Consider the following 23,499-nt stretch of genomic DNA (forward strand, 5'->3'; position numbering starts at 1 on the left):
GGACAGGTCCTGGGTCACCCCCAGCTGGCTTGGTTTGCACACGTGTGCAGTGAAGCAGTCACGGGTCCGAAGGGAGGGGTCGTCAGGGAGATCTAGTCTCCTCCCTGCCTCTGACCTGCGGCCCCCAGAGCGTGAGCGGAAGCCTCCGAGACCTCAGACCAAAGCTGCGTCCAGGAGTGCGAGCTTCTGCTGGGGGCCTGCGGGGGAGGCGGGGCCTCTCAGGAGGAGGGCTGGGCTCCGCCGCTGCTGCTCTCACTGCCCCCAGGAACCAGCCCCTTTCTGCGTCCTCAACGGCATCTTGAGAGCACGCTGGGACTGCACCCTCCACATGCCTCACCTTTAAAGCTGGGGCGTCAGATTTTCTCATTTTGAACCAAGACTTTATTAAAAAGCAAACGTCTCGTTTCTGAAAGCCCAGCAGAAGGAGGGTCTGTGTGAGCAGCAGTGACCGCCCCCCACCCCTTGAGTGGAATCTGACCTCTGGCATCGGCTGTGCCCCACTGCTCTGCTGTTTGCCAGCAGGCGGATAGGAGAGCTGCGAGAGGGAGCCTGCGTGCCCAGAGCCTTCGGACAGGGCGGCAGGAGAGTTGACACCAACTTCTGTGCGTGCCTGTGCCCTCGGGTGGGTCCGCACCTTCTAGAAGGCCGAACTCCACGGCAGGCACCTGAGGTCAAAGGAGGAATCACATTAACTCACTGGGCCCGCTGCCAGGCCCTCCCCCTCCCCCTCCCCCTCTTCCTCTTCCTCTCCTGGTGATAAAAAATCTCTCCCATGTTTGCCCAAGGCTGGGCAGGTTGGCAGGACTGTCTCAGCCACCGTTTTATTGAAAACATTTGTTGTCCGCTTCCTGCCTCAGGCTGTCAGGGCGTGTAGGGCACCATCATCCAGTAGTTCTGTTTGCCCCTTGGATCGGGAGGAAAACGGGATAAAGGGAGCTCAGGGTTGCCCTGTGGTCCGTCATCCAGAGCCACCTGCAGAGAAGCATCTTGCAGGGAGGGTTGCAGCCCCAGCTCCTCGGGCTGGCAGGAGGTTTGCAAAACATTTGGGAAGCAAGCACAATTTAGAACACGGTGTAGGAACAGGTGAGAATATGCTAGAAGAACGAAGCACCCACACAGCTTTTCAAAACTAGGCTCATAGTAAGTAAATCCGTCTAAGAAAACAAACACACTGTCTGGCGTGGCTACCGTGAGCCCCCATGCCAAGCCCCACTTAGCTCTGGCCGCTGGCACATAGTTGACTCAGGGATGTGTCAGGTGTGGCCTCAAGGACCGCAGGCGCGTTCTGTGTGACTGACACTTCCCTACACTTTCCTAGCATTGGGCGTGGTCTGAGTCGGGGCTGACAGCTCGAGAAACAGGGAGCTTGGGGTCCACGGAGATTTGTGAGTGGAAGGTGGGCCTTTCTGGCTGTGCAGGGCGCAGGAGGGTTCACGTGGGTTGTGAGGCAGGTGGTCCCAGCAAGGTTTCTGGGGTGAGTTTGGGAGGAAGATGCGGGGGCTCCGGAGGGCCGGGAGAGAGAAGGGGGAGGCAGCAGGCAGAGGTGGCACCCGTCTGCGCCCCGTGAACGCCGTGGAGTCAGCGCTAAGGAGAGGATCCCAACCACCTACCCTCTGGGGTGGAGCTCCCAGCAGGCTGGCCTGGCCTCTGCTCTCTTGTCGCCGCCCCGAGTGACCTCTGACACCCAAGGCTGCGGACCCAGAGGGCTCTCTGCTCTTGCCTGACCAGACACACGGAGCCAGGCCAGCAGAGGGCTGGCCGTCGCCTCAGGCCCGCCCCCTGTCTCCCTGTCCCCCTGTCCCCAGGCTTCAAAGCCGAGTGGCTGGCTGTGAAGGACGAGCATCTGTATGTGGGCGGCCTGGGCAAGGAATGGACCACCACCACGGGGGAGGTGCTGAACGAGAACCCGGAGTGGGTGAAGGTGGTGGGCTGCAGGGGCAGCGTGGACCACGAGAACTGGGTGTCCAGCTACAACGCCCTGCGGGCTGCGGCTGGGATCCGGCCGCCAGGTGAGAGCCAGGCCCGCAAGCGGGCGCTGCGCAGATGGGTGGCTGCGAGCATGCGGGCTCCACGTGTTGCTTGCCGAGCATGGGCTTCGCTTCTTGCTTGTTTGACGATTCGGCTGTCTCTGACGGTTGCTCCCACCAGGCCACTGGGCTCAGGGGCCAATGAGACATTTTTTCTCTCACCCCGACTCACCCAGACAGACAGCCCGGCCGGCTCAGACAGCAGCCCCGTCTACAGCGTCCTCCCGGCCGCCACCCTGGGGTCAGGCCTCACATCTGACGTGGTGGGAGCAGGTGCACAGAGCTTTGCTTCTTTGCCCTCGTTTCCAAGAGTCCTGGTTTGTAGTGGGGAGTGGTGGTGCTTAGAGCGGCCCGGTCACCTCTAGGCCTGGGGCATGTGACTGAGGACATGGCTTCACGCCTGGATAGGCCCACTTCCCATACTTTTCTGCTTCGAGGCAGCCTCTCCCCACCCGCCCTGATCCATCTTCACAGATCGGACCTGCGTGTTCCTCGTGCCTTTTCCCCTGGCGCTCTCCTTTCCGCCACTTGAGTAGCACCAAGGAGGCGAAATACAGACAGACCTCGCAGCCACGGCTACTCGGCAGCGCTGGGGAAGCCGGCGAGGAAGGGTGGCCAGAGAGGTGGCGCAGCCGAGACTCAGCGCGGCCCCGCGGGCTCTGTCCTGCTGTCCTGGGCTCAATCACTCTGGACAGATGGGAACAAAAGCACATGGAAACCTAAAGAAAAGATGACGGAGATGCTGCTCCGGCGCCAGGCCGCTCGCGGGTCTGCGTGCAGGGGCGAGGCCGCCCTGGCTCTGGGGAGGGCGGGCGGTGACCGGTCTGTGTGTCCCCAGGCTACCTCATCCACGAGTCTGCCTGCTGGAGCGACACACTGCAGCGCTGGTTCTTCCTGCCGCGCCGCGCCAGCCACGAGCGCTACAGCGAGAAGGACGACGAGCGCAGGGGCACCAACCTGCTGCTGAGTGCCGCCCAGGACTTCGGCGACATCTCCGTCCGGCACGTGGGGGAGGTGGTCCCCACGCACGGCTTCTCCTCCTTCAAGTTCATCCCTAACACCGATGACCAGATCATCGTGGCCCTCAAGTCCGAGGAGGACAGCGGCCAGATCGCCACCTACATCATGGCCTTCACGCTCGACGGACGCTTCCTCCTGCCCGAGACCAAGATCGGGAGTGTGAAGTATGAGGGCATAGAGTTCATTTAAACTGGGAAAAATCAAGACAATGAGCAAGGCTGGGGGGTGGACGGTTTTAAGCTACGTCAAGACTCAAATTTTATAAAAACCCGAGGACTGCACTTTTATGTGATGTTTAGTTTTGCTTTTTTTTTTTTTTTTTTTTCCCCTCGGAACTCTGAGGTGTATGCCTGGTTTAGAGATTTCCAGAATTGGGAGCTCAGTCCCGGCCTGAGATGTGGCTTCTCCGAGGGGAAGGGGCGGGGGTCCTGGGGCTGCAGGCCGGACATTTCCCTGCACTGCCATCTGGTGGTATAAGCTAGTCATTGCAGGCATCTTAATTTGGGGCCCATCCTCTGATTCAGCCCTTTCTTCCATCTGACCTACCTTTCTCTTCTCTCCATTTCTTCTTTTGTTCAATAAATATTTCTTGAGCTCCTACTGTGTGTCAAGCACTGTGCCCCCTCTGGGAACACAACAGTGAGTCTGAAGCAGGCCTGCCAGTTAGGTGCTCCTGGGCCGCCCCCTTCTCTTCCTTCCTCGTGAACCTCGGGCATTAAACCCACCCCTCCAGACCCCTGGAAAAGAACCTGTTTACACTACAGGACATCACAGGGCTGTGAGAGCGAGGGCAGGCCTCCGGGAACGCTGCAGGTGCCCAAAGTGCTGCAAGAGGGGACGCAGGCCCACCATCTGCCCCCCCATCAAACTTCTCCATTCAAGTGACCGACCCCGTTTTCTGCCTTCAGGAAAATTCTGCGGCTGTGTAGCACTTTGAAGTTTTCATTATTAACTTATATTAATTAAAGTAATTTCCTTTCTTATAAAATGGAATTGGCAAATCTTACCAGAACAAAGTCTTGTAGTTAACAAATTCATTCCCAGCAGTGAAGGAAATGGTAATTAAGCAGTTACAGTTGGTCAGGCAAGTTTTCAAGCGTTTCTAAGTCCTTGGTCAAAGGATACAAAGATAAGGATAAGGATACATTGCTGTTTTCTAGCAATTATCAGAAATTGCCATTCCTTTTAAAGACTTCCATGAATGACTTGAATTTGTATTTCCTGAGTCAAGTGGGGCCCTGGGTTCTGGCGAGCCTACACCCTGCCCCAGGCACTGGGGCTCCCTTACCCTGGAGGCTGTGGACGAGGCCTGCCTGGCCCTGTGGTTTCTGTCCTAGCCTTTTATTTCTCCTCAGCCTCTTCTTCCTGGAAACTCTTCACAGAAACCTTGGTGTGTCTCAGTACCTGTGGCCTCTTCTCCACGCTCCAGGGTAAAGGCGGAGGGTTTGGGACAGAGGTCAGCCAGAACCAGAGCCTAGAAGGGCCGTTGCCATCAGCCCACGGCGCCCCTCGCCCAGAAGCTACCTCACCCCTCAGGAGAATGTAGGGTTCGTGATGGCCGGGAAGGGCCGTGTTTTAGGCTCTGGCTGTTACTGTGTGGACCCCCTGTCTCACAGACTTTTCCCACTTTGAAACTTTAATACAGATGCTTGGAGGGAACCCAGGAAGGATCCCTCATTCTTGTGCCGGTTGTCTGTTTCTTCCACTGTAAAACAAATAGCAAAAGAACAGAAAACAAACCTTGGAACGTGACATGTTTCTCTAGAACTCAGCTCCCACTGGACACAGTCTGAAGGCCCAAGTCTTTTCTGGCTGCCCAGCTGGGCTCCCTGACACACCTCCTTGATAAACATCCATGAATGACATTAGGGCTGTGTGATATTAAAAATACAAAGATGGAATTAGGAAGATTGGAGGACTGGGGACAGTCACTGAGTTGAGATCCAAGACTCAGGTGCCCAGAAGCACCATTTTCACACAGTGATTTTCAAATATTTTAAAGCTAGCCTTTCCCCCCTGTATTCGCTGCTGTAAGCATAATGATTGTATTCCTTCCTACTGGAGCCATTGTTTTGGAAACAATAAAGTGTATTCTCTTTGTCTCCTGGTCTGTGTTGGCTTTTGGCGCTGCCCCAGGGGATGTGAGAGCTGATTCACACGGGGGCTCAGCGAAGGTTGCGCTCCCTGTGGGGGTGAAGTGGGGGTCCTGGCAAGGAACAGGCCAGAAGCCTTCTTGACGCAGGACGGCTGATGTGCTGTGCGAGTTCACAGGATAGGGACCCATGGACCTTTGCAGACGAGGAGACTTTTTGGAAACCAAATCATCCAGTCCAACTTTTCCCCAAGTCTGAAGATGCTCTTTTGGTCAGAGTGGTTAAGAATATAGGCTCTGGGACTTCCCCGGTGGTCCAGTGCTTAAGACTCTACGCTCCCAATGCAGGGGGCCCAGGTTCGATCCCTGGTCAGGGAACTAGATCCTACATAACGCAACTAAGATCCTGCATGCAGCAACAAAGATGCCGCGTGCCGCAACTAAGACCCGGCACAGCCAAAGAAATGAATAAATAAATACTAAAAAAAAAAAAAGAATATAGGCTCTGAGCCTACCCTCGCCTTCTGAAACGGCCCACACTCTGTCTGTGGGGTGTGTTTCTCTCTGAATAAATCCACTTCTTACCTAAAGAAACAATATATAGGCTCTGAGTCACTCCCGGCTTCCAGTCCTGGCTCTGACACTTCCCAGCGGTACGACCGTGGGTAGATCATCTAACCTCTCTGTCCTTCGACTTCCTCAACTGTGAAAGGACGATGATAATGGAGCTACTTCACAGAGCTGTCGTGAACAGTAAGTGAATCCATTCACAGAGGGGAGTAGAAAAGTACCTGTCTCTTCCTTAGCACCTGCTCACCCATTTTGTTGGAGGTGCTGGAAGACTGGTAGTGAGGTGGGCCCCGGCGAGAGGGCTAGACTGGTCCAGGTGTCATCAGGGTGTCTGATGAGTCTGCAGGAAAGAATGAGATCGTTCTGCAGGACACGCGGGGCCCTAAGAAGTCCTAAGAAGAAGCCTCAGGCGCATGGAAGGAAGGGACTGGTGAGGAAGGGAGGCCTACACTGGTGGAGGACACCAGGGGAGCATGGGGTCAAGTGGCAGTGTGCCCATCCTCCTTCGTCCCTTCTGTCAGACTCTGCAGGAGGTCAAGTAAGAAGGTTGAGCGTGTCCACGGGCCGAGCAACAAGGAAGACGTGGTGTTCTTGGCGATCCTTGTGAGAACAGTTTCAGGGGGGTCGGGAGGGAGCCAGAGCGCATGGGGCTGAGGCGGGAACAGGATGAGGAGCTAGCTGCACACAGAGCAGGAAGGCACGGAAAATCGGCTCTTGACTGTGTCTTTAAGTAACCGCTGTACACTGGACTCGCAGTGACTCGTGCCTACCTGCCACTCACGCCTGCGATTCACTAGCAAAAGGAAATTTCCCAAAGTCGTCTCAGAACTGGGTGAAAGAAAATGAGATCAGTTTCTTTACAAATGTTAATCCTGTCTTCTTGTGCACTTTAAATTGGTAAATTCCAAGGTAAATTATACCTTAATAAAATTGTTAAAAGATTTGGGTAAAGTGGAAATAAAATACCTTCACACAAAGAAAATTCCAAGGGCAACTGGCTTTACTGGTAAATTGCGCCAAACATTTAAGGAAGAAATCATAACGAGCCAACACAAAATCTTCCATGATTTTGGGAATTAGGAACACTTCCCAACTCATTCTGTGAGAGCACCATTACCCTGATACCAAAACCAGACAAATATAAAAGAAAAATATAGACCAGTGTCGCTCATGAACATAGAGGCAAAAATCCTGGGCAAAAATTTAGCCAGTTGAATACAGCATCATATAAAAATGAAAATACTTCATGACAAAGTGTGATTTATTCCCGGAATGCAAGGTTGGTTTAATATTCTAAAATCCACATAATTCACCATATTAACAGACGAAAAAGGAAAAAACGTATGATAATCTCAAAAGACACAGAAAAAACATTTGACAAAATCCGGTACCCGTTCACGATTTAAAAACAAATAAGCAAAGAAACCCTTAGCAAACTAGAAATAAAAGGAACTTCTTTAAGCTGGTAAATGTCATCTGTGAAAAACCTGCAGCTAACATCATACTTCATGGTGAGAGACTTTCCTTAGAAGGCTGGGAACAAGGTAAGAAAGTCAGCTTTCACCACTTTTTTCCCCCACCACTTAACTTTTTATTTTAAAGTCATTTTAAACCACAAAGAAGTTACCAAACTTGAATAGTGTTGCTGTGCTCCCTTCATGTAGTTTTGTCCAGTGACAGCCTCTCACATAACCACAGCTCAGTGATCAAACCAGGGAACCGGCATTGTGCTCATTACTTTCATTCACCCGCTGTCCTATGCGAGGTCCCAGACAGTGCAATTAGGCAAGAAAAAGAAAAGTCTTTAGATTGGAAAAGAAAGAGTAAAACCGTCTTTATTCACCAAGAACAAGATCAACTAAATAGGAAGACCCTAAGGACTCTTCAAAAAAGAACTAACAGCTGAGTTTAGCAGAGCTGAAGGATACACGGTTCACATACAGAAATTAATTTTGTTTCTGTGCAGCTGCAGTGAACCGTTGGAAATGGAAAAATTTTAAAACAGCATCATTTATAATAGCACCGGAAAACATGAAATAGTTAGATATAAATCTAACAAAATATGTGCAAAATCTATATGCTGAAACTATAAAACACTGATGAAAGATATCAAAGAAGACCCAAATAAATCAAAGAATATGCTGTCTTCATGGGTGGAAAGACTCAAATTTTGAGGAAGGGAAACAAAGTTGAAGGACTGATACTATCTGACTTCGAGCCTTAATGTAAGGCTGTAAGTCATCAAAATGTATTAGTGCCATAAGAAGAATAGATATATAAAGTCAGTAGAACAGAAGAGAGTCCAGAAATAAACCCATATGTGTGTGGTCAATTGATTTTTGACAAAGCTGCCAGGGTAATTCAGTGGGAAAAAGATTGTCTTTCCGTAAGTAGTGGTGGGACAACTCTATTCTATATGGAAATAAATGACTGAAACCCTTATCTCCCACCATACACAAAATTAACTCACATTAGATAATAGACCTAAATATAAGAGCTAAAACTACAAAATTCTATAAATTTCTATGCAGTAGAAAATCTTTGTGAGTTTAGGTTAAGCAAAGATTTCTTAGATGTGACACCAAAAGAATGGAAAATTGAGCTTTTTCCAAACTCAAAATCTTTGCTTTTCAGAAGACACTGTTAAGGAAATGAAAAGGCAAGTTTTTCATTCCAAACAATTTGCAAGTCGTGTATCCGCTAAAGGACTCGTAGCCAGAATATATAAAGAATTTATACGACTCAGTGATAAGACAACCCAATTTAAAATGTGTTTAAGATTTAAATACACCTCACCAAAGAGGAGGAATAAATGACAAGCATGTGAAAAGATGCTCCGGGCTTCCCTGGTGGCGCAGAGGTTGAGACTCTGCCTGCCAATGCAGGGGACACGGGTTCGAGCCCTGGTCTGGGAAGATCCCACATGCCGCGGAGCAACTAGGCCCGTGAGCCACAACTACTGAGCCTGCGCGTCTGGAGCCTGTGCTCGGCAACAAGAGAGGCCGCGATAGTGAGAGGCCCGCACACCGCGATGAAGAGTGGCCCCCGCTTGCCGCAACCAGAGAAAGCCCTCGCACGGAAACGAAGACCCAACGCAGCCAAAAATAAATATAAAAATAAATTAAAAAAAAAAAAAAAGATACTCCACATCATGAGTCATTAAAACCACAGTAAGATTCCACTACACACCCACCAGAATGGATAAAACTGAAAAGACTGGCAATACCAAGTAGTGGTGAGGATTTAAAGCTACCAGAACCATCATAGAAATTGCTAGTAGGGTTGCAAAATGGTTCAGCCACTTTGGAAAACAGTTTGACAGTTTCTTAAAAAGTTAAACATACACCTACCATACGACCCAGTAATCTTATCCCTACACAAAAGAAATAAAAACTTATGTTCACACAAAGACTTGTCTCCAAAGGTTCCTAACAGCTTTATTTGTAATACAGCAGCCCCGCCTTTATCCGCAGGGGATACTCTCCAACACCCCAGTGGACGCCTGAAACTGTGGATAGTATCAAACCCCATATATACTGTCTTTTCCTATATATACCTACCTATGATAAAGTTTAATTTATAAATTAGGCACAGTAAGAGAATATCCGAGCTGCCAGCATACTACTCTTGTGCTCTGGGACCATTATTAAGTAAAATAAGAGTTGCTTGAACACAAGCACTGTGATATCTGGATGATCGATCTGATAACGAGGCCGGCTACTAACAGGTGGGATACACTGGATGACGGGATGATGCACGTCCCAGGCGGGACCGCGCAAGATTTCATCACGCTACTCAGAACAGTGCACAATTTAAAACTCACGAATTGTTAATTTCTGGAATTTTCCATGTAATATTTTTGGACTGCAGTTTACCATGGATAACTGAAACTGCAGAAAGCAAAGCCTCGGATAAGGGGGCGGTGGGGGGGTGAGTGTAGTCCAAAACTGGGAGTGACCCAAATGTCCATCAATGCATAAGTGCAGAAACAGGTTGAGGTCTGTCCACACAGTGGGCTACTACTCGCGAGAAAAGAACCAATTACTGATATTCCCAGTGACATCTCAAAAGCATGTGCTAAGTTAAAGGTCATATAGTGTGTGTTTCCATTTATATGAAATTCTAGGACACGCAGAGCTGCAGTGGCAGTAAGCAGATCCCCGGCTGCCAGGGTTGGGCGCTGGCAGAGGGGATTGTCAGCAAAGGCATAAGAGAACATTTGGGGATGATGAGAATGTCTTCTCTATTATGATTGTCATGGTTACCATCTGTATACATTTGACAAAACTCATTAAATCGATGCACTTTATTGTGTGTAAATTATTAGATCTCAAGCCAATTTTTCTTTCTGTAAATTTATTTATTTTTGGCTGCGTTGGGTCTCTGTTGCTGCGCGCGGGCTTTCTCTAGTTGCGGCGAGCGGGGGCTACTTCTCGTTGCGGTGCACGGGCCTCTCATTGCGGCGGCCCCTCTCGCCGCGGAGCACGGGCTCCAGGCGCGCGGGCTTCAGCAGCCGCAGCACGCGGGCTCAGGAGTTGTGGCTCACGGGCTCCAGAGCGCAGGCCCAGTAGCTGTGGCGCACGGGCCCAGCCGCTCCGCGGCATGGGGGATCCTCCCGGACCAGGGACCAAACCCATGTTGCCTGCGTGGGCAAGAGGACTCCCAACCACTGCGCCAACCGGGAAGTCCCTCAAGCCAATTTTTTAAAAAAGAAAGAAAAGTGTGGGTCGGAATCCCAGCTCTCCCGTTCCCAGCTGTGTAGCTGGTCGGGTTTCCCCTCTCTGCACTTCCGTTTTCTCATCTATTAAAGAGTTAATAAGAGCAGCTACTTCCCGTAGAGGTTGGGAGGATTGAATGGGTCCTGTCTAAAGTTTCCAGCAGTGCCGGCTACCTCGAGGTTAGCGTTACAGGCAGCGTTCCGTGTTTGGTGGGAGGGCGGGAGAGGAGGCACAAAGAATGTCTTACAGGCGTCGTAAGGGCTCTGGTCTCTGACAGCCCCCAGGACGCTCGCCACCACGTCTCGGCTGTGGCTTCCTGTTTACAGCAGCGGGGTCTACAATGTCACCACTGGCCCGATGATCCACAGTGTCGGGGCTTTCGGTTGGTCTCCTTATCAGAGCTGAGCCACTCCTCTCTGGAGCAGATGGTCTCAGTTCCTGTTCTTGTTCCCTCTGTGGGCCTAAGGCTGGAGAGACCCTGAGAGCCGGGGGGGAACAGACACCCGTGCTTTGGTTCCATGTCTGGAACATCCTCAGTCTGACATTTTACCACCTGCACACAAAGGACTTTCCAGCAGGAAAGGACTCAGGGGCTAAAGATTCGGCAACTTGGGTTTTTCGACGTTGCCACCAGTGCCTCCCAAAGGACTTCCTATGCACTCCTGACCTTGACTGGCCACTTATTGCTGCAAGTACCGATGGACGCTAGAAGTGACAGTGCTGGGGTTTCTGTGTCCGCCAGCACTGAGGCTCCTTCAGCTGGACGGCGTGTTACGGTTCCTTTGGAGGGGATTAGATGAGCCGGTAGCCCCCTCAGACCTCACATCTCGGGCAAATAGTCATTGAATGGTTGACCTGGGGGCTCACTCTCTTGGACGCAGGGCTGCCAGGGAAACTCTGTCTCCCCCAGTGGTTCTCAACCCCGGCTGCACATGGGAACCACCTGCAAGGCTTTAATGCCAATGCCTGTCCCCACCCCAGAGATTGTGATTCAATGGGTCTGGGCCTTGGGAGTTTGTGAAACTCCTGGGTGATTCCCATGTGCCAACCAGGTCGACAGCCACTGGGTTAGAGAGACCTGGGGACATTCCAAGGGGACAACTCTTGTCCAGAACCTGGGATGCAAGTGACAGAAATAGAAGAGATCGATTGCCTCATTTAACCTTGAAGCCAGGGCTTGGCCTTGACTTCAGGCCAGCTGGACGCAGGTGCTCAAGCCGTAGCATCAGGACCGAGGTTCCTCCGTCTCTCAGCTCTTCCCTCACCTGCATCCTCAGCTGGGCTTTCCTCAAGGCACAGTCTGGGGCACCACGGACATCAGCATCCCCAGGCCGCCTGCTCCCTGCAGGGTCCCGTTCCAGGAGTCTGAAGCTGACTCCCTGGGCCGGCTGGGATCACGGCGCCTCCCTGACACCATCTGTCTCCCACCCGCCAGGCCCAGGTCAGCCCCAGAGGAGCCACACAACCTGGAGGGAAAGACGGGGGTGCTTCCCCAGGGGAAAATCAAGGTGCTGGCTCTCTGTCAGAGGAAAGGCAAGGGAGTGGGCATGAGGCGGGCAGAACAATTTACGTCCACTCCAGAGGTTCTGCCCCCGCCCCAGCACGGTGCAACATTCAGGTCAGGCTTGTCAAGTGCTGAGAGCTGAGCGAGCAGCCCCCTGGGCGGTGTCCCCTCTGCTGGCAACGTGTGAGACCCAGGAAACGGCTCAGGGTGTGCGGGGAAAGAGCCCACACTCCCCGGATGCACACCCTGCCGGTCCATGCCCACCCTCTGCTCTTCTGACCGTTATCCCCTACTGCCCCTCCTTTCCCCTCCCCCAGCGCCCGGGCCTGGCACTGGTCCAGCTCGGAAGAGTGTTGATATTCAAATGTGGCTGTCAGCCGCCTTGCTCTGGTTACAAAATCAGCCAGACTGCCGCCTTGGGCCGCTGCCATCCCCACCGCCCCAGTCAGCACCGAGGGGGATTGGGGTGGTGCAGGAAGCCTTGGCAGCAACCAACCCCAGAAGAAAACAGTGTCAGGTGGTTTCTAGAAATCGAAACTAGACTGAGCTTTCTGAAGCATTTCCTGAGACCAGCCTGACCACGCTCTGTACTGGAAGCGTTTTCTGGGTTGAAGATTGGTCTGCAGAGGGATCCTGCAGGTGGGAGGCTTTAGGACAACCATCAGTAGTTGTCTCGGGCAGGTAAGCTTGTGCCTCTTGCTCTCAGGTGGGTGTCCCTCTCTCTATACCATGTAATCTCATGGGGGCCAAGTCTCCCTGCTTGTACCCAGATGGGGATCTGGTGCTTCTCCTGAATCCAGGGACCATCACTGCTGCTCCCATGTCCAAAGGGTCTCTGTGTACAGTTGGGCAGGTTGTTCACTGGCACACAAGGACACCAGCCCAAGGGGCAAGCAGGCTCGGAATTCAGCCAAGGTGCTCTCTCTGATCAGTGCTTTTCAGCCCAGGCTAAACCTGCCCAAAGGAAGAGCACCTTTTTCCTGTCTGCATAAGCTCTGTCCCACTTCCCGAATGAGTCAGGCAAAAACGGGTGGTCACGGCCACCTGAAGTACTGTGACATGTGCATACCACTTGCCAAGTGCCTAAATGGCCCTTTGTCTGAGGCCCTGAGTTCCTGTTTCAGGATGAGCAAAGCTGGTGGCTGCCACTGTCCGGGGAGCGCAGAGGGTGACCAGCCATCCCCGTGTGCCTGGGACCGAGGGCATGTCCCAGGACACAGGACTTCCCGTGCTAAAGCCGGGACAGGCCCCAGTGCACTGGGCAGTTGGTCATCCTAGCCCCTTGGCCATCTGCTGAGGTCAGTGTAATGAAGAGAGGGCACACCACCCCCCCACACACCACCCACGGCTCCCCAGCTGTGTGAGCCGAGCCGGCTACCCCTCTGGGCTTCAGCCCCTTCACTTATAAGGTGGGGTCAACGAAGCATTTCTCAGGCTCGTGGTCAGGATCCCACGAGCCGGTGGTGTGAACGGTCCTGGTCCCGGGATGCCGTTCAATGATGGTTAACAGGCCTTCATGCCTGGGAGCCCCCGGGGGTCTGGTTAACGCAGGCCCGGGGCGCCGCCCCGAGGTCACCAGGCCCTGACTTGAGGGGCAGCCGCAAGAGAGGCCACATCCCTGGGCCCCAGGGGTGAGTGTGGGTGTTGCAGTGACCACCCCCTTGTGCGGACAGGAGGGGAGGGAGGCAAGTGAGCGGCAGGATGGGGGTGAAGGGGAAAAGTGAGCAGTGACAACTGCACGGAGCCAAGACGTCCAGGCAAAGTGGGGAGACCTGGGGCCCCCCTCCCTGCCTGCCCAGGGCTGGCTGTGTGGCCTCAGTGGTCCCCCGCCTCTTCGAGCCTCTGCTCCCTGGGGACACTGACCTCAGAGGTCCTCTCATCCTGTGCCCCTCCCCCCAGCCTCTCCCCACCCACACCCGGCTGCACAGTCAGAGGCCTGGGCCTCAGCCCTGACCCCTCTCCTCCCCGCCGGACGCGCCCAGCCCAAGCTCTCTCACTGCTGGCTGTCCCTCTGTCACTCCTGCCCGGATTTCTGGGGCCTCCTCCTGATGCGTCCCCCTGCCCTGCTCTTGCCACCCCCTCCCTTCCTGGGCTCACTTGGTCCAGAACCCACAGAATGTTCTTCGTCTGCTGCAGACCTCAGGGCACCCCCTCAGGGCTCCATTGACTGAAGATAAAGCTCCATCCTGAGCAAGGCTCCCCAGGCCCTCCCAATCTGGGCCCCGCACCCCTTGCCTTCTCCCTCCCCACCCTCCCCACCCATCCCCCCGACAGCCACGCCCAGGGCCTAGCTTTCTGAGATGGGCTCCTGTTCCCACTGTCCTCGCTGCCCAGAGACCCCCCCCCCCCGCTTCCTCTGGGCAGGTCTTCCTCGTCCTCGGAGGACCACCTTCAGATGAGGTAAGGGGCCCCCGCCGAGGCACCCAGAGCACCGGGCGCTTCCCAGGATCCCGGCTCTGAGGGTGCAGGCCCTGCACCCGCCGGCCGCCCTCCATGAGCAGGGTCCGAAGGCTGGGTGGACACACCGGCCCTGGTCCCGGGGGCTGTCCAGCTCCGCCGTCTCACTCGGCTGCCTCCTTTCGCTGCAGGACAAGGGGCTCCCAGGCAAGGCCATGGCCCCCCTGCGGCTCCTGTGGCTGTGGCTGCTGGTGGCGGGCACTCAAGGTGAGCGGGGCCCCGGAGATTTGGAAAGCGGTGTCTGTGAAGCTGATGCTCCCTTGCTCTGCGGGGTCAGCCCCCTCTTGCAGAAATCAGGGCAACGTTCTGCCCGGTGCCTGGGTGACGGGAGTCAGCCCGGGTCTTCTCTCCTGCTTGAAGCCCCGGGTGTCCCAAGTCATGGCTTGTATGTTTTGGTGGCGGGATGCCAAGGGAGTCACCATTTCATCCAGCGGGAACCAGAGGGACCAGGCAGGAGGGGCCCACAGATTGGCCAAACCCTGGGGGAACACGAGGCCAGTGCCCTTCGGACACAGTCAGACTTACAGAGTCCTGGATGGCTGTCCTCACCCTTCACACTTCGAGGCCCTTCCTCGTCCTGGTGACCCCACAGAGGCCTGTTGCTCCCCCATCTGAGAAGTGCCCTTTGACACGGCGCCCAGCTCCTGCCTGACCCTGTCGGCTCCGGCGGGGGCGGAGGTGGGGCTGGGCAGGGGAGGTCAGTGGGCTGAGTCCCAGAAGAACAGGTGTAGGGCCAGGACCCCGCTTCCTCTCCTTGCCTGGCATACTCTGCCTGAGTTCCGGGGCGCCCTGGGCCTGCTTGCCCCCGGCGTTCCCACACGCCCCTTCCAGCAGTCCTCGCTGTGGTGCCCGGGCTGCACCCCAAGCCCCAGACACCCTCAGTGGGGTCAGTGTGGGCCTCCGCCCCGTCCCCTATTCTTTCCTTGGGGTCCTGCCACCCTACTCTCAGGTGGCACCGGGCGCCCCTCTGCCCCTCCTCTATCAATGAAGGGTTCAGACCTCAGAGACAAGAAAGGTGGCGCCTACCCTCACTGTGTGTATGGGGGGCGGTCTATGTGTATTTTCCACTCCTCCCCGGGGGGTGATCCCCTCGAGGATGGATGGGGTCTTCAAAGCTAACGATCCAGGGGTCAGCCCCTACTGGGGAGAACTTTACTGCCCCCATGAAAGCACATGACCCCCGAGGAGGGTGGGGCGGCCATGCTGCTGCCCTGGGATGGAGGCCCAGCACCCGGCCTTCATCCTTGCTAACCTCTGCTCTTCCTCGGGAGCTTGCAGGCGTGAAAGACGGTGACATGCGGCTGGCCGACGGGGACACCGCCAACGAGGGCCGCGTGGAGATCTACTATAGCGGCCAGTGGGGGACGGTGTGTGACAACCTGTGGGACCTGATAGATGCCAGCGTTGTCTGCCGAGCCCTGGGCTTCAAGAATGCCACCGAGGCTCTGGGCGGAGCCACCTTCGGGCCAGGTAACCTGCGGGTCCCCAGGTCCTCCAAAGCTGGATGCGCTGCTAAGTAACCAGGCCCAGGAAGGGATCGTACCTAAGGCGGGCCAATGGCATTCCCGCCAGCTCAGTGCTGGCAGAGGGTTCAAAGAGGCAAAAGCCCTGCGCTGGCTGAGCGCTGGCGGCCCGGCGCGCACTCACGCTTGGCCGGCGGCCGTTCCCTCCAGCCCAGTGGCTCCACTCCGGGGAATTTACCTTCTTGAAACAGTTTCCCCCCAAAAGAAAAGTCTGTGTGCAGTGCCTGTGATTCAAAAAAAGGGAAATCATCCAAATATTCAGCGACAGGGGTAGACGCATAAATTACGGTATAGTAATTTGATATCTACGAGGCAGACAGACCTTGTGAGAACAAGGCTAGTTCATGGTATGAACGTTACAAGAGCCCCGAGAGCCCCAGCTCCCCCTCCAGGCCCTGTCGTTCTTGCTGTGCCACCAGGAAGGGGCCCTATCATGCTGGACGAGGTGGAGTGCACAGGGACTGAGCCCTCGCTGGCCAACTGCACATCCCTGGGCTGGATGAAGAGCAACTGTAGACACAACGAGGACGCCGGCGTGATCTGCACCAACGGTGAGCGGTGGGGGGGGGTGGTGCCCCATCCTGAGCCCCAGGGCCCTCCCTGTCCCCCCGCCCAAGAGCTGCCACGGAGGCCGGAGCCCTGGATCCCAGAGACGGTGGTCACGCTGGCTCCCACCCCTCCACGTGGATCACACACCTCCCCGTGCAAAGGTTAGCGGGTGGTGCCTGCTTTCCAGGAGGGGCGGGAAAGCCCGCAGTTCCCACAACCTCACAGCAACAGATCCCCACTTCTTTACCGCCCCCCCAACCGGAGCCGCTCAGAAATGCTCCATTTAACCCGATTCTCGGACAATGAGCCACATTCCAAATACAGGCACACCTCGGAGATGTCTCAGGTTCGGTTCCAAACCACTGAAAGCGAGTATCACAGTAAAGCGAGTCACGGGAATTTTTTGGTTTCCCAGTGCCTTTAAAAGTTATGTTTACACTATACCATGGTCTACTGAGTGTGCAATAGTATTATGTCTAAAGAAACAATGTACGTACTAAAATATTGACTCACTATGTTGTACACCTGAAATTAATATATTGTAAACCAACTATACTTCAATTAAATAAATAAGCAAGCACACTTAGTTGGAAGCAGAGCTAGAACTGGAACAAAGATTTTCTGACCCTAGTCCAGAGTTCTAGGTCACTCCTGCAAGAGAGAAAGCAGCTGTCACCAGGTGCAGGCTCCTGGCCCAGCAGCGCCCCCTCCCTGTGATGGGGGGAGGTGCGGGGAGACTGACCCCCCGTGCTCAGCTGTACACGGCCAAGGCCTTGTCGCATTAAGAGAGGATTGAAGCTGAAGAGTTTCAGATAAAATAAATATGCATATTTTCTCTCTTTTTTTTGTAGAGAACAAATTTGAAGACTAGCCAGTTCTAAATATAATAGATCGATGGCGTAAAATCAGTGAACCAGAAAAGCTATCGATGGAAAAAAAACCACTCTACACACCTTAATTTTTAAAAGAATAATGTACATACCTTAATTAAACAATACTTTATTGCTAAAAAATGCTAACCACCATCTGAGCCTTCAGCAAGTCATAATCTTTTTCCAATAGTAGCATCAAAGGTGACTGAGAATTACCAAAATGTGACACAGAGACGCAAAGTGAGCAAATGCCGTTGGGAAAAAAAAAAATGGTGTAGCTCAAGGCACAGTTGCCACAACTTTCAGTTTCAGAGAAACGCGGCATCTGTGAAGCACGTTAAAACGAGGTGCCTGTGCACCCCGTGTCTACACACTGCAGGCTTACCTCTCGAAACGCCAGCCTTTTGTTTCTGCTAGTTCTCATTCCAAAACATATTACAGCACACCCCCCCCAGCCCGGGCTTAGACAGCATGGTGAACGTGCTTTAGACATTTCTTGGGGGCAGAAAGGCCTGATTGCAAACAGCCCCAGCCCTGCCCTCTCCCCAACACCATCAGATGTTCTAAATGGACTGAGGCTGCCCCGCAGTTTTGAATCCTCGGGTCCCAGTTTTATCTCGTCTCTCATGACCACTTGTCCTTCTCCCTGGGCTCGCACAGGGAGCGCGGGGGCATGTGCAGGAGACACACCTGGGCTGTGGGGCCGGGGTGCAAGGCAGGAAGAAGCCCTGGCCTGGCGGGGAGCCCCAGGGTGAGAGTAAAGGCCAGAGGAGAGTCTGGGGTGCAGGGAGGAATTGGGGGGGGCTGAACCCACCTGGTTTAATTGTCAGAATTGATTCAAACCTGTTTGTGGCAAAGAAAAAACAGATGGAATTTAATTCCCTGCTAAGCTTTGGGAGGGGCCAGGAGAGGGGGTTCATCACCCCCAAACCACCCTGGGGGCTTCAAGTAGCTTCTCTAGGCCTCGGTCCCCTGAAGGAGGCTGCTGAGAGCCTCAAAACTCTAAATAGGGTTGCCATGAGACCCTCCCTCTTCAGACCAAACCAGGCAGGAGGTTTGGGTTTTAGAAGGTCATATCAGGGTGAGTGATTGATTGGGATGGGGCCCCAGGCTCTGGAAGTCAGTGCCTCCAAAACACCCACCTGGATGTGCTGTCTGAATCTGGGGGAGCTAAGTAGGGGTGTTTGATGGAGCGGGGGCTCTGGGCCACAGAGGGCAACAGCACCCTGTCTTCCAGGGCTGTTCTTTCCTTGCCTCCCCAGGAGCCTTTCTGAGTAGATAAGGCAGGACCGAGGCCACGATTTAAGGGAAGAAACTGACTCCAGGGAGCAAAAGTGTTTTCAGGTCACAAAGGAAGCAAGTGCCGGGGCCCCTTCTAACATGGCACGTTCCCTTCTACCTCTTAGAAACCAGAGGCATCCACACCTTCGACCTGTCCAGCGAGCTCCCCGCAGCTCTAGAGCAGATCTTTGAGAGCCAAAAGGGCTGTGACCTGTTCATCAGGGTGAAGACGAAGGAGGAGGACGAGCTGGGCATCTGTGCCCACAAGCTGATACTGTCCACCAACCCCGAGGCACACGGCCTGTGGAAGGAGCCGAGCAGCAGGGTCACCATGGAGGTGGACACCGAGTGTGTGCCTGTCGTCAGAGACTTTATCAAGTGAGTGTCCTCGGGGCCGGGGGCTGGGGACTGGGCAGCCTCCCCTCCAAGGCAAACCGCAGGGACAAGGGATGCGGCACCGACCGCAGCCATGCTTGCGTGAACACACTTGTTCACACTTGTGTGCACACACACTCACACATTCACACATTTGCCTTCACAGCCACGCATCCTCACATTCACACGCACGTTCTTTTTTTTTTTTTAAAGAGATTGGAGTTTATTTATTTATTTATTTATTTATTTATTTATTTATTTATTTATTTTTGGCTGTGTTGGGTCTTCGTTTCTGTGCGAGGGCTTTCTCCAGTTGCGGCAAGCGGAGGCCACTCTTCATCGCGGTGCGCGGGCCTCTCACTATCGCGGCCTCTCTCGTTGCGGAGCACAGGCTCCAGACGCGCAGGCTCAGTAGTTGTGGCTCACGGGCCCAGTCGCTCCACGGCATGTGGGATCTTCCCAGACCAGGGCTCGAACCCATGTCCCCTGCATTGGCAGGCAGATTCTCAACCACTGCGCCACCAGGGAAGCCCCACACGCACATTCTTATGCATTCTTTCTGCAGGGGCTATGAGAGATGGGGCAGCACACACACGCACACACACGCACACACACGCACACACACGCACACACACACACACACACCCCTGTCTCTCAGGTGTCGTAAGCATCCAAAAAACAACTATCAAAGGATTTTCCCTCTTCTCACCTGACTGATCTACTCCCTTGAAAAATTTTTTTAAAAACCCGAATCCAAATCTGTTGCTGGAGAAAAGTGGGGGGAAAGCCCTCAGGCGGGGCCGCCCAGGCCTCGGGTCTAACCAGCGGGCCGGCCACGCTCAGGAGCCCGTCTCCCAGATGAGGAGAGTGGGCCCCGAGGGGCGGCCCCTTCCCCCCTGACCGCCCTGCTGGGGCCTCCCGGGGGGCTGGTGTTCTGAGAGCATCGATTTGAAAAAAGAACAACGTCTATGAAAGCTGTTCTCTCTCGTGACCCAAAGCTGTAGGTAGCTGAAAGTGACGTTTAAGAGAAAAACAACAAATGGCAGTTAAAACAGATTAAAGTGGTTTCTTTTCAGCCAAGTACAATATAAGAACCTGGCAGTCATCCTGTGCTCCTCCTAGCGGCACTGATTTCTGTAATGCATTTGCACCTGTCCCCAGCTTCCTGGCCCCAACTGGAGTCACTGCCCTTGGTCAGAGTTCAGTGATTTTCTGGACTGTCTGCCCATGTGCTCTGGCTCTCTCTCCCTGTCTCTCCCTGTCTCTTTCTGTCTCTCTGTCTCCCTGTGTCTCTCTCTGTCTCTGTCTCTCCCTCCCTCTCTCTCTCTTCCTTTCTCTCTGCCCCTGTCTCTCTCCCTCCCCTAAGGCAGAGAGGCTGCAGTGAACCCCGTCCAGGCCCCAGAAGGCCTCAGAAGACCCCTGCTCACTGCGGCTGCCCCGCACGCTCCCCTTCCCTCTGCCCAGTGGTCCCCACGCGGCACCTGCTGTTCAGAGTCTTCTGTCAGTAATCCGGCTTCTCGCCAGTTGCTGGGGTCTCTGGGGGTCACTAACACCCCAGCGTCTTTGGTCTTTTTTCTACCTTTCAGGACGTTTTCTTCCCTGATGCTGGGGCAGGGCCGAAGGGCTGATTGCGATCCCCTGTCCCCAGCCACGCGGGTGCCCGCCTGAGGCTGAGGGTGGACAGTGTGCCCAGACCGGGGAGAGCCAGCCGGGCTGGGGCGTCACCGGGTGGGAGCTGCACAGCTCCCAGCGGCTGGGAACCATCCCTCGCTGGCCCCAAAGCGGGATTAAGAGGTGGTGACAGAAACATTCTGCGGTTTCCTCTCTCCCTTTGTCAATGGCCATCTGCGGGGCCCTCGGTGGCACCCCTTGCCTATGAGAGAGGCAGTGCCCCGTCCGCTGTCCGGGCGCTGTCCAGGGCGGAGGTTCCTGGGCTCAGGCCACCACCAGGCAGATACCCAGCTATGGGCGATGGGCCAGAGGGTGCAGATGCCCTTTTTTGCCCCAGAGTTCATGGTCATCAGCAGGATCACGTGATGTGTCAAGTGCACGAGGGCAGAGAGGGTGGGAGGAGGGCGGGCCCGCCTCTGCCACCGGCACTGGACACTGCGGGGTCTCAGCTCCGCTCTGGGCGCCCCCAGCTCCATGTTCAGGTGACAGGGTAGCCACCAGGTCCGCTGCTCCCTGGAAGGCTCAGCGTTCGAGAGAGGCCGTGGGGAGAGTTTGGTTCTTCCCAAAGCAGGACCCCACTCACCATGTCCCAGGAGACAGCAGCCACAGCCTATCGTTTCCCGTCCCAGCAGGCTCCCTCCGCACACGTCTTCACGCGGCAAAGGGCTTCCTGGTGGCTCACTGAGTTACATGGCAGATGGCACAGACTGGGTGCCGCCCGCGGGGCTCACGGCTGGTGGGGAAGGCAGATAGGAGGTGGCCAGCGGCGATGCCCATGTCACGGGAACACTAGACAGGTGCTAGGGGCAGAGGGGCGCCCACGGGCACCCAGTGGAGGCCCGAAGGGGTCTGGCCAGGTGCGTGATGGTGGGAAGGGAAGGGCAGGGCAACGCTGATGCCCGGGTTGGCCGGCAGGTCCTGGCGCCCAGGGTCCGGCCCGTGAGGACGATGGTGATGGTGGAGGAGGTGGTGGGACCGCCTCCCTCACGGATGAGGATGAAGCAACATCCTCAAGGAGCCTGGGATCCTCCCACACCTGGCTCTAAGCAAACGGGAGCTTGGAATGTGGGTTGACCCAGGAGATAAATCAGGGGGCTCTGAATGCCCCTTGAAATAGCTAGCACCGTGGGTGTCAGCGGTCAATAGCACACGTGCACCAGGGCACACCTGTTGTCCTGCGGGGAAGGAGTATCACCAGGCATCAGCCCTTGTCTCCCCCCAGGTACCTCTACTCCCGGAGGATCGACGTCTCTCTGTCGTCAGTGAAGTGCTTGCACAAGCTCGCCTCTGCCTCCGGGGCCAAGAGGCTGCAGAGCTACTGCGGGCACCTCTTTGCCATCCTCCTCCCCCAGGACCCTTCTTTCCGGACGCCCCTGGACCTCTATGCCTATGCCCTGGCCACCCGGGACCCCGTGCTGGAGGAGATCTGCGTGCAGTTCCTGGCCTGGAACTTCGGGGCCCTGACGCAGGCTGAGGCCTGGCCGAGCGTCCCCAAGGCCCTGCTCCGAGACCTGCTCTCCAGGAGTGAGCTGGTCACGCCCAGCGAGCTGGCCGTGCTGCTGGCCTTGGATGAATGGAGCCAGGAGAGGCACATCTCCCACGGGGAGGTGGAGGGCTTGGTGGAGAGGGTGCGGTTCCCCATGATACCGCCCAGGGACCTCTTCACGCTGCAGTTTAACCTGTCCCTGTACTGGAGTCACAAGGCGCTCTTCCAGAAGAAGATGCTGCAGGCCCTGGAGTTCCACACCGTGCCCTTCGAGCTGCTGGCTCAGTACAGGGGCCTGAACCTCACCGAGGACACCTACCAGCCCCGGCTTTACACCTCGCCCACCTGGAGCGCCTCCGTGATGGGTTCCGATTACGACCGCTACCGGTCCTTCCAGACGCCCCAGCACCCCAGCTTCCTCTTCCAGGCCAGCTCAGTCTCCTGGACTTTAGTCTACCTCCCCACCATCCAGAGCTGCTGGAACTACGGGTTCTCGTGCTCCTCTGACGACCCCCCGCTCCTGGCCCTCTCCAAGTCTAGCTACTCCAATCCCACCATCGGTTATGAAAACAAGGCCCTGATGCTCTGTGGGGGGAACTTCGTGGCAGACGTCACCAACTTCGAGGGCTGGAAGGCCCTGATCCCCAGCGCCCTGGGCACCAACAGCTCCAGGAGTGCTTCCTTCTTCCCCTGCCCGGCAGGGTCCTTCAGCAGGTTCCAAGTCGCCATCCGTCCCTTCTACCTGACCAACTCCACGGGTGTGGACTAGACCCGAGGCTGGGGGAGCCAGGGTGACAGGAGCGCCCAGAGGCTGGGCACCTCCCATCCTTCACCTCCTCTCTGCAACCATCTCCAACCACCGGCCACCAGATGGCCCCCCTGCTTCCGTTGGTCTCTCCGAGCTTAAAGAAATTACTGGAAGGTTTCAACTAGTGCAGTCCACAAACCGAGAACTCCCACTTCCCACTGCCCAGCTGGTTTGTCGGGAAGCAGCAAGATGCGAACTAGGAGCTGTTGGGTCTCCTACCCTGCCTTTCACTCCGCCCTCTGCTGTCCCTTATCTGAGATCATTAAAATTGCACTGTGGTTCCCAAGTTCTCTTGTTCATGCAGAAAGAGTTGTTGAGTCCACTGGGTGTTCGGACATTGGGTGTGCTGGGCCCTGGGGTCCAGTGAACGAGCAGATCCAGTCCTTTCCTTGTGAAGCTGCAGTCTTGTGGGTGAGACAGGCGATCACAAGTAAACAAACACTTGGGGTAAATACAAGCTGGAATAACGGGTGATGGAAACCAGAGGGTGGCAGGGGGGAGGCACAGGCCGGAGCTACTTTAGTGGCTCTCAGTGGAGAAATGAAG

At 55.2% G+C, this 23,499-nt stretch overlaps 1 protein-coding gene across 4 annotated transcripts in view; it reads left to right on the plus strand.

The window, feature by feature from the left end:
- The window catches only part of LOC133079396 (soluble calcium-activated nucleotidase 1), a 34,410-nt gene extending 11,171 nt beyond the window's left edge, over window positions 1-23,239 (plus strand). For 2 of the 4 annotated variants that reach the window (XM_061174803.1, XM_061174804.1), the window contains exons 3-4: window positions 1,806-2,009; window positions 2,866-5,147. In XM_061174803.1, the coding sequence (XP_061030786.1) occupies window positions 1,806-2,009; window positions 2,866-3,236 (575 nt within the window). In that variant the 3' untranslated portion in view covers window positions 3,237-5,147. Of the gene's footprint in view, window position 1; window positions 7-1,805; window positions 2,010-2,865; window positions 5,148-12,471; window positions 12,613-14,519; window positions 14,596-15,666; window positions 15,859-16,330; window positions 16,463-18,738; window positions 18,992-21,881 lie in introns of those variants that run through there. The other 2 variants (XM_061174805.1, XM_061174802.1) reach the window with 2 other exon arrangements.
- Window positions 23,240-23,499: the final 260 nt, after the last annotated feature.

The sequence above is a fragment of the Eubalaena glacialis genome, chromosome 19, assembly GCF_028564815.1.
Source record: "Eubalaena glacialis isolate mEubGla1 chromosome 19, mEubGla1.1.hap2.+ XY, whole genome shotgun sequence".
NCBI lineage: Eukaryota > Metazoa > Chordata > Mammalia > Artiodactyla > Balaenidae > Eubalaena > Eubalaena glacialis.